This window comes from Narcine bancroftii, chromosome 3 (assembly GCF_036971445.1).
Source record: "Narcine bancroftii isolate sNarBan1 chromosome 3, sNarBan1.hap1, whole genome shotgun sequence".
NCBI lineage: Eukaryota > Metazoa > Chordata > Chondrichthyes > Torpediniformes > Narcinidae > Narcine > Narcine bancroftii.
The window spans coordinates 101207625-101218352 of NC_091471.1; the positions used below are offsets into that span (position 1 = coordinate 101207625).

At 37.9% G+C, this 10728-nt stretch overlaps 1 protein-coding gene across 1 annotated transcript; it reads right to left on the reverse strand.

The window, feature by feature from the left end:
* Nucleotides 1-6750: 6750 nt before the first annotated feature.
* Nucleotides 6751-10463, reverse strand: LOC138756179 (pancreas/duodenum homeobox protein 1-like). Its single transcript, XM_069922799.1, has 2 exons — nucleotides 10130-10463; nucleotides 6751-7177 (listed from the first exon to the last, which is right to left on the reverse strand). The coding sequence occupies exons 1-2, from the start codon at nucleotides 10461-10463 to the stop codon at nucleotides 6801-6803; spliced, it is 711 nt and encodes a 236-aa protein (XP_069778900.1). The 3' UTR covers nucleotides 6751-6800.
* Nucleotides 10464-10728: the final 265 nt, after the last annotated feature.

Here is a 10728-nt window from a genome sequence, read left to right on the forward strand (position 1 = left end):
CACTAAACATCACCAAGACCAAGGAGTTGATTATTAATTTTAGAAAGGGAAGGCTGAGGGACTCTTGCATCTCCCCTTGGTTCACTAATCATAGACTGCTCTGATACCACAAAAGGACTATTTGCACTATTGCAGATCACTTTTTTTCCAAGAATTATTGTGAATAATTATATCCACTCAGTGTATTTATAGTGTCTTTTAATTTAGTTCGATCAGTTCACTATTATAGATTTTTTAAATCGCAAGTGAAGCATTTAATTTTGTCCCTTACACATGAGTTATGTGATTGTCTCCATCCATATGTAATGATCTCTGTTGAATTGAGGGTATTTAGTTTAAAAAAAACCTGGCAAGCAAGCTTGTAAAATTGTCACTAATGTTTGGGTAAACAGTGAACGATTTATTGTAATATGTTAGAGTGACAAATTTCAAAATGAAATCCAACCTCAGGAATTTCTTCACAAATTGTCTCATTTCAAAGCTGTTGCATTGATTAAAGTGATGCATAATTGCCACTGATGCTTTGTAAATATAATTATGCTGTCCTTTTGGAGAAGAACAGACAAGAAGTATTTAAACTTTAAACTCATTAACTAAGTAACCGTGAAAATACAAATTATTAATCAAATTGTTTATTGCAACATGCTTCGAGATAGATTGGAAAGTATACAGGTAGGTGGCAAAAAGTTGCCACACTCCAGCATTATTTGGATCCACAAAGATCACGAAACATAGTAACAAAATTAAAAATCATAGTAACCGGGAATCAAGCATGGTCATCGCTCCAGTCACAGCCATAACTGACCTGGCTGCAATCTGTTCCTTTCTCTTCTTGTAGTCAGTTTCCACTGATCACACTGATCTCTGCCACCAAAGCTACTCCTCTTGCACTCCAAGATTGCCACCAGCTTCCCCACAGCTCATTCAGTATAGTCCCCTGGATAGATGAAGTGGGAAGCCCAACGCCAATCCATACACCACTACCACTACACTGCTGCTCATGCCCTACTCAAGAACCGATCCAAATGCCAATCAAGATGGTGCTGACATGGAGACAGAGCTTGAACCATACTTTCTCATTCACAGGGACTAAAGTAAGACAATCAAGCATGCATATAGTCATGGAGAAATCTGTTTCTTATTTGCATCATAATAACAATTCCCACAGTGCATATTATTCAGGTTCAGAGAGCAATTCTGAATAATAATCCTTGTTTAAGAATTTGAATCAAAGGAAACATATCATTATCACTGAAAAAGATTGTACAAAAACTGTTAAAATCTATGTCATTTAATTTAATGTTTTATTATGATAATTAAATGTCTTCAGCTTTGCCTTAAAACCCCAAAACTGCAGTGACGTTCAGGATAAAAGTTGTATCTCAAATTATGTGCACAGATTTATTTCTTTACAAAGTTGTACATTAACTTGTTCTTTCCTGCTGCACCAGGAAGCTGCAATAGAAGTGAAAATTGTGGGTCACAAATCTATCAGTAACTGGTCTTCAGTGCTAACTCATTAGAGTTTGAAGAGCAATGGGAAATCATTTCATCCAAGCCATGCCCAGGGTAGACAACCTTGCTGCCATCTGGGAACCTGAAGAAGAACCGCTTATGCACCTTTACTTTAAACTGCCATCAGTTCCTCATCAATCTCTGTGTGACCCTTTGCCCATTCTCCTGATTCATCCCTGTTAAAAAAAATGTCACCTTGTCATCTTTTGGGCTTCCAGGGGCAGGTTTTCTTTTCATTTTAATTTCCCCAGTTCGGCAGCAAGATCCACTGACTTGGATCCACCAATTATATCTACTTATCAGATGCAGATTCATTTTGTCCAACTAACAAAACCTCAATGCCAGTTTGCATTTGACCAGCTTCATACCTGACCAGCTTAATTCCGCTGTACAAAGTCCAATGCTGTCCTTTCCCAAGTAGGTCTCTCTGCATATTGCTGTAGAATGTTCTCCTGGACACACTTAACAAAGTTCACTCCATCCAATCCCCTAACTCTTTGGCATTCCCAGACAATGTTGGACAAGTTGAAATCACCTAAAATAACACCTTTACTGTTTTTACAAGCCTCAAAAATCTCTACATTTTTGAATGTTGATGTATTTATTTAAACCCAACAGTTACATTGTAGGGAAATGAATTGTTGTGCGATCTTATTTTTGTTGACTTGGACAAATCTTGCTGTATACATTCACAATGTTTGCGTAACAGGAGGAAATGGTCTATTTCCACAATCCAAGAATGTGCAAACCCTTTAATATGGTGATCAGATAAAATTAGTTATATCTTCAAGATATTTAGAACATAGAGCATTGAACAGTAGAGCACAGAGCAGGCCCTTCAGCCCTCAATGTTGTGGTGATCTATATTTTCCTTCAAAAAAAAACTGAACCCTTCCTCCTCACAACCCTCTTCTTTCATTTATGTTCCTGTCTAGTAGTCTCTTCAGTGTCTCTAATGTGTCAGACTGCACCAGTACCTCTGGCAAGGCATTCCAGCCACCTAAAAAAAACTTAGCCCTGATGTCTCCCCTAAACTTTCTTTCCTTCAAGTGTCCTCTGGTGTTTGCTGCTTCTGCCCCAGAAAAAAAAAGGTGATGGCTGTTTATCTTATCTATGCCTCTCAGAATATTGGTAGATCTCAATTAAATCACCTTTCCAAAGAGAAAAGTCTTAGTTTTGCTAATCTTTAGTGCTTTAGTGTGTTTTGCTGGGTTACCACGTGAAACAGAATATTTAACATTATATTTAGCTGGACCCCAATGGCTTTTACTGTTTACACAAGATGGAAGGGCAAAGGTCATCTTTGTTTTGCAACTTTTATTGGGTGACAGCTTTCAGTTGCTGGTAAAGTCAGTTTTCAGATATAAAAAGTAAACCCTGAAATGAAAATCACACAATGTGTTTATCTTGTTTCATGAATGCTCTAATTTGCCTTTAACAATCGTCTACTGTTGGCAATAATTGATTGATAAAGTTATTAGAAATATCCTGTTTAACCAAGCCCGCCCTTCCTGCTTTACAATGGCACCACATTTTGAAGGCGAATATGTAATCTTGAATATCACAATATTCCAGCGGTGCGTAACCAGTTATTCTGTAGTTTTGCCTGAAGTTCCATATTTACGTGTGCTCTTTGGTTTTACTTCAGTAATTCAAAGACTAATTGAATTCCAGAATACTCAAAGTATGTGAAATCAAGTCTCTTTACTTTATGGGAATAAATCGAAACGGATCGCAGACAAGCAGATCTCGGACACGGTTGCGCTAAGTGTGTGCAGCAGAAACTAGCCAATAACCCACCTGAACCTCTGACATTGGACTAAGACCTCCCTCTATCAATCTTTGCCGGTGCCCAAAGGCCACCCATATGAGAAAAAGCTACGGATCGAAATTTTCCACCTTCGAAAAGGAAGTCAAAATGACTTAGTGATTTTAAAAAAACACAACCTTCCTTCCCCAATCTCAGTGTACACAAGTTAAAGTGCTCAGTTTGGTTATCACGGGAAACAATTTTCATGGTAGGAATACTGAAGTGAAAACGTGAGCTAAGGATAAAGCAGAATACAAGCGGGACTGTGGAAAGTATCTGGAAATTATAAATGGACCAAATCGATTCCAAGGGCTTGTCATTTGTCCAAAGATTACAGAATGTCGATTCAAGACTTTGTCGAGTTGGAAGTGGGTCGAAATATTCAATTTCTTCTTTTGAATGTCGAAACGATGCTATTAATAAATCCTTGAAGTGTTGATTATTTATGGATGGAGGTTTTATCCTGTTGGGTTTTTCTCTCTCGCGCGCGCTACCTCCAATCCTCCACCGCCAGCCCACACTCAGCCAATGTGAACAGATATCCACGCAGATCCCAATGATCCCAGATCCATCTCTGGATGATATGGAATCGGTGGATCTCATCGAAAGGAGGTGCTTGTTACCAGATAACCTTTCCCGATTACCATCGCGTTTCTTTTGGAAGTGAATTGAGCACAGGGGCAAAACGGACTGCGTTCCTGTCAAATGTTCCAAGGGTCGAGTGGAGTGGGACTGTACAACGAACGGCTACAGTTCATTTTGTTCATGCACATTGCTGCTTGCGATGGAGTGGCTAGGTAATCGCGGATTGACGCTGGGGGTCAGGAGGTACGCTCTGGAGATCTACGCTCTCTAGAAGCGGGCGAAGAGGAAGGGGGTTCGATTGGTTTTGTGCGATGGAAAACTTAGATTTGCAGAAATGTATCGATATTGAAATCACCCAAGTATGTATTCAATCCAAATGTTTAATTTGACGGTCGAAGTTTTTATTTTTAAAAATTTTTAAAAAGTGGCTCTTAGGCCTATATCCATGACCTCTATAACACTTTGACTTTCTGGTCACCCCACTATTACAGGAAAGATTCTGAAAAGGGAAAAGACAGGATCTTCTCTGGACGAGAGGGCATGAGCTCCAGGGAGAAGTTAGAAAACCTCCAGTTTAAGTTCCACAATATTTTGGAAGATCAAGACGAATAACCAAGACTGAGGGAAAACCTGATAGAAGATTATAAGATTACGTGAGGCATAGATGGTGTAGAAAAACCAGAATATTTTCACAAGGTCAAAATATCACGCACAGCCATGCGTTAAAGTGAAGCATAGAAATCTTAAAGCAGATTAACAGAGCAGGTTCTCAGTTCTAGACAGTACGTGCAATATAACACAGTTCAATGATTGACTGCAGTAATCAATATATCTGAAGATCCACAACTTGGGTTCTAGAGCAGTTTTTGATCAATATTCCGACAGTGACATCCTATCTCTAAGCTATTAAATTAGATTAAATTGAACTTTACCTCAAAATGTATTATGTCAACCTGGAAATCAGAAGATAGCCTGAGAATACAGCAATGGTACATAGAAATGAATAAATGTATTCCATTGGAAAAAATAACATATAATTTAAGAAATAACATCACAGTATTCGAACAAAATTGGGAACCCAAAAGAGACGTCCTACCGCGGACCTCCACCACCTAAAATGATAGAAGGAGAAGAAGACGAAATGAACTGACCCAGTATGTAAAACTAGATGTCACAATTTTCTTGTTTATTTTCATTGTGTGATGACATTGTTTAATGGGTTTAATGTATCATATATGTTGAACGTTGAGTGGGTGGGGTGGGGGGGGGGGTGAAGGACAGAGAGAAGGGAAGGAGGAAAAAGGGAGAAAATGACACTGTGTATATTCAAGAGGGAAATGTTTGTCTGTATTTTGGTTAATATAGTTCATAGTGTGAAAAAATTAAAAAAAATAAAAAAGAGAAGTATTCGCAATTGTTTCTTGATGGATTGTATTGCAATATTTATTTTTTTATCCAATTGCTTCCGCGTTTACAGATCGTCCACGTTGAAGTTTTGGTTTTAGACGCAGACTCACACGACTAAAGCGATTGGAAAATATGCAGTAGTGCATAAAATTAGCATGGAGTTATTGAAGTTAAGCGACACAGAATACATTAGATCATTTGTTATTGTTGATTAGGGACATGTTCATTTGAATTTCCATTGAGCCGCTACAATATTAAAACGGGATGAGCTTTCAAATTACAAGTTACACATTTGTAGCAAATATTGTATATTGTTTCTACGTGGAATAACCCACTGAATCGTCAGAGTTTAGACTTTGATGCACGTGTGGCCCTCATCAACATTACCTTGTCCTTTCCCCTTCGTTTCAATTAATGCTAATTCACCCTACCCACAACAGCTCGTATTGTGCAACATCAAGTGCCCCACATCAAATATTCAACCCTTGATAGAGTTGACGTGTTTACTACTGGTATATTAGTGTGGATTATTAGGGAATGACGAGATCAAAAAATAATTATTAATAGCCCCGACCGTCTGACCTTATCTTGCATTATAATATTTTGTCAATTTTAATAAATGATACACAAATCCAATGACATATAATAATATTTTGTCAATTTTAATAAATGATACACAAATCCAATGACATATAATTTTGACATAGAATAATGTCATGAGATTCAATTGTGTATCTGGTTTAGAAAATGCAATTATTTATTCGCTTAAAGTGCGTTTGCGAATTCTGCTATCTAAACATGCTTTTTTCTATCACGTTTATATTTTAAACATTAAGAGAGGGTTTGCCCTTCAGTATGCACCAGATCACTGGTTAATTGAATCGAATCCTGTTTCCACTTTGGTAAGCCCTTAATTGATCGTGAGAAACGCTCAAATTTTTCCATGAATTTTCCATGAAAATAGTAAATGTGTAAATTAATAATAGTAAATTAATTGTGAAGACATCGGGCAAGTTGAGTTTCATTCCCCAAGTTATTTGAAAACGAATGCGTCCTGAATAAGTTCAAAAGGAACGTGACTGCGATTGAATTATGCCATGTAAGTCGGCCTCACTTCTGGTGATCATTGACGATTAACTTTGAATAATTCCCCGACTGTTTTATAATATTTGTGTGCCAGCAGCCAGAAATCCACATTTAAACGAAGTGTTTACATTCTTATTGCCAATTAATCTTGTCTTGGTGGTTGTTGGTTGGGTGCGCTGATGTTTCATTTGAACTGCTATCTGTTTAACATTTCAAATATGCCAACGGGACCCAGGGTCATCGCCACTTTCAGATAATAAAAAAACATAACACATTACGTTCAATTAAATGCTCCATTTATTTCTTGCAATATATTAAATATGTAACATGTAATACATTTACCAGCATAGAATATCAATAACCGATATATTTTAGGAGGATATGTTTTTTTAAAAAACTATGTCGATAGTAGACGTTCAATTTCGTTGTTGATTGTCGAAACAGAAAAATCATTTTTTGTCTTTTTGTGGGAAACTTCGGAGTAACTCGCTTCCGACTCTTCTGCGTAGCTTTCGGGTAGCGTGGCCTTTGGTTTGCATGTGATATCTTTGGCTTGCTCTTTCGCCTCTTCCTTCTTCCACTTCATCCTTCTGTTTTGGAACCAGATTTTGATGTGTCTCTCGGTGAGATCCAGCATTGCTGCGAGTTCAACGCGCCGAGGCCGAGAGATGTACTTGTTGAAATGGAACTCCTTCTCTAGTTCCAATAGCTGACTTCTGCTGTAGGCCGTTCGGGTCCTTTTGTTTTCATCGGCGTCCACTGGATGGTTGTTGCCTGGAAGAAAACCAAGTATTCGCTGAAAGCAACTGGTTTAATGGCACGTACATTTGAGGTTTTAATCCCCCAGTCTCAAGATCTACTGACCATTCACGAAAGTCAAATCTCAGGAACTTTAAAAAAAAAGAGTTTATTCGCTGTCTATCCCATTCCCCTCCCCTGACAGATTTCAGGGGGGAAAAAATTGAGGGACTTGTTTACTCTCAAAGCATTCTGAAAATCGCTTGATTTACTTTGAGCTTCTTCTCGTGACTATCTACTCGTGTGTCATAATAACAATATATTTAAAAAATGCTTCTGAGCAGAGGGGCCGTTTCACCTTCAGTGTGGAATCGGACCTATTTGGAAACCATACACAGTATTAAACAATAACAGCATCAAACCCCGTTCTGAAACACGATCACAACCAAGAGGGCTCGACCGCGAACTTTGGATAGTCAAACTACCCAGAGCGCCCAGGATATGCTGTGGACCCTGATAGACAAGTTCCTTTCTTTACGAGATATAAAATTACTGAAAATTCCTCCCAATTGAGGTTGATTCCCCCCCCAAAAAAAAAATTTTCAATTTTATTTTTCTTAAACAAAAGGGTTTGAAGTTCTCTTGCGCTTTTAGAATCGTTAATCCATTCGAGTGAGGCGATTCTTCGTTTCTCTCTTTGTAGCAGGTGGCGTATTGGTTCAATTATTTTTAAGAAATCCACGGAAACTCAAGGATTTCAAATTTTGCTCTGGAAAGGATATCGTTTTCAGGACAATTGTGGAAACCCGGACGATTTGAAACACCGGGTGGCATTTCTATTGTTATAGAAAGCCTAAAACCAAAATTCCAAGTGACGAAAAGTTAACAATGCATCCATTGTTTATGACAAGTTCCTCCTCATAAATACCTCTGAAAGCTTGGACAATATGATATAAAATATAGAAAATAGGAGCGAATTTAGCAACTCAACTCCTTTTTGTTCACAATAAAGTAAAATCGTTGTAGATTAGTAATCTAACTCAAGCTACCTGACGTTGCCCATATTCCTTAATATCTGGGTTTAATGGAATCTATATTTTAGGTTTAATGTTACCATTGTCCTAGAAGTCATTACCGTTTACTAAAGAATACCAAGCTTCTAAGGCCTTTGGCATGTCATACATTGTTCACAATTCTGCACAAGTATACCGTGAAATCAAGCTATTTTAATAGAGTCTAAAATACAATCAGACTATTTTTTGCGCCATTAAATTTTCTTGTATAAAGTACCAACATTCATTCATTTGGAACCGAAAAACTGCTTCCTGTTACGTTTCGTACCTGTTCAGATATCGGTGAGTAAATAAAATGATTTCCTTTCAGTGAATATTGTCAAGATATTTGATTTGTAATATATATAAAGTTTGTATTTTCTGGACGCCTCTGTCAAGGTTTCAAGAACTAAAAGTAAAAACGAACATTATTGTCAACTGTGGAGTAGTGCTTGGATTTATTTTTGCAAACCTTTGACAATTGAGGGGTCCATTGAAAGATGGTGGGGTCAATTTCTAGCAGAAATAATGTTATCTTAATCATCTGAATTTTTACACTTGGTTCAGTAATTTCGCTACTTTAGGACTATGGTAGGTTAGTTGCGTCCCTATGCTTCGGATAACAATCACCAGGAAATACTGGAGCAGGTGTGTTGCTGAGCAGAATATTTTCTGTTAGATCATTCATAAATCCCATATAATAAAACACGGGAATAAAAATACGAATAAAATCAGGAGACGAATAGATTTCTAGAAATTGTGACATTTCTTTAAATTGTGTAAAGGCATGGGGTAAAAAGCAATATGAATTCAACAGAATGCGTCCCTATTAAATTATGCTGTATTCTGTTATACATACAGGTACTTGATGTCGACATGGGTATGCTGGGCCTGTTTCTGTGCTCTTTTAACACTCTAATATCGCTAGTTTTAACCCCAATGGCTCTTTTTCTATTGATACAAGGGTTTCCTTAGGTAACACTTAAACTCCGTTCTCACAGTTAATGGTTTCTTCAAATGTCATCAAAAGTCACTAAATATTATGCTATTGGTGGGAAGGAAGTTCCTAAGAAATTATGGCATTACAGCATAATATTATGCAATCCAGAACCTTTTAAATCATGTAACAGGACTTCGGAAAGATTCCCCGTTCGAAATGTGCAGAGGACGAGGAATATTGGTTTTGTTGTTCTGATTAATTAATAAATGACATTTTTACAATGATCTCGTTGCAATAGTTTGTGACATCCAGCACCAGTTAGCATTTGGTGCCACAATAAGATGCAAAATTATTTATAAAGCAACATGGGAGAGACAGTTTTCTGGCCCACTCCACCGTGTAGCAACAGGCGTTTTATAAATCGCTTTTTTGTCCATTATTTCCACTTGAATAAGGTGAACGCCGACGGCCAAACGTTCGAGCAAGATAAGAGTATTCACGTTACTCGATCTTGATCCACTATTTCCCGCTTTTCTGAAAGTCCGAGTCCTCACTGCATAGCAACCGTGAATTCAACAAAGTACCATTTTGCTTATTTGTTGCACAAGGTCATTTTAAAATTATGTGGTATCCGGGATGAACTGGTCTTTATAATTCAAGACAAAAAAAGGGAATCTCTTGATGTGTCACAGTCAGAACTTTTAAGTTATTTTTGGCTACACTCATCTTCGGCTCCGTTGGAATCTTTCTTGAATAGATTTCTGATGATATATCTATTTTTGCTGGGGGTCGTGGGGACACACAAAAACACATCGCACTCAGTCAACACATTTAAACGCGAGATATGCGTGAAGTTTAAGTATGAATAATGTTTCTCAGCAAACGTTACATTGTGTAAGAAAATGTGGAGATGTTATTATGGTTAATGGATATTGGGATTATGTTCTTTCATCTTACCAGGTAACAAATAGATATTTGATTATCTTGAAACCGTACCTGCCCATTGATTTCTCCAAGCATGTGATTTCGTGTTCTTCATCCAAGTAAATGGGTAGCGCCCCTGAGCCTCACGTTTGTCCCCGTATTCAGAATTGAAGAAATTCACCTGGGGAAAATAGCCCGAGTTCAGATCTGGAAAACCCTCATACTGAGTGAAGTCCGTCACGTTAGGTTCGTTCAAATCGCCGAAGCCCGACACGAGGCGAGCAGGCTGTGGATTCCTGGCATAGATACAGGCAGGTGAATTCTGCGCATATTGTAGCCCCTGGTATTGGCACGCACTTTCATGGTAGTTCACCTCGCAATCCATAACTGAGAACGTTTTTAACATCTGCAGCTACCTTATCACCGAACTTCTATAAACCTAGTTTCAAGTACCTGTATAATGAACGGCCACACCTGGTCTTAAACCCACGGCCTGTTTCCTAGTCACGTGATTATCATTAAGTCAGTGATTGGTGGGTGAAGAACAAATCTTACAATTTGACCCATTGTAATAGGCAAAAAAATATGGTGTGATAAATGTAGTCTTGCTAAGTTTCTGTCCATTAGATTGAGTATAATGCAATATCCTGATTCTCGGGAAGGAAGTTCTA

Excerpts from the sequence above, each read along its gene's own strand:
- LOC138756179 (XM_069922799.1), bottom strand. The coding sequence starts at position 10,463 with ATGTTAAAAACGTTCTCAGTTATGGATTGCGAGGTGAACTACCATGAA. Across the intron at positions 7,178-10,129 it reads TTGGAGAAATCAATGGGCAG|GCAACAACCATCCAGTGGAC; the intron begins GTACGGTTTCAA and ends GTTTTCTTCCAG.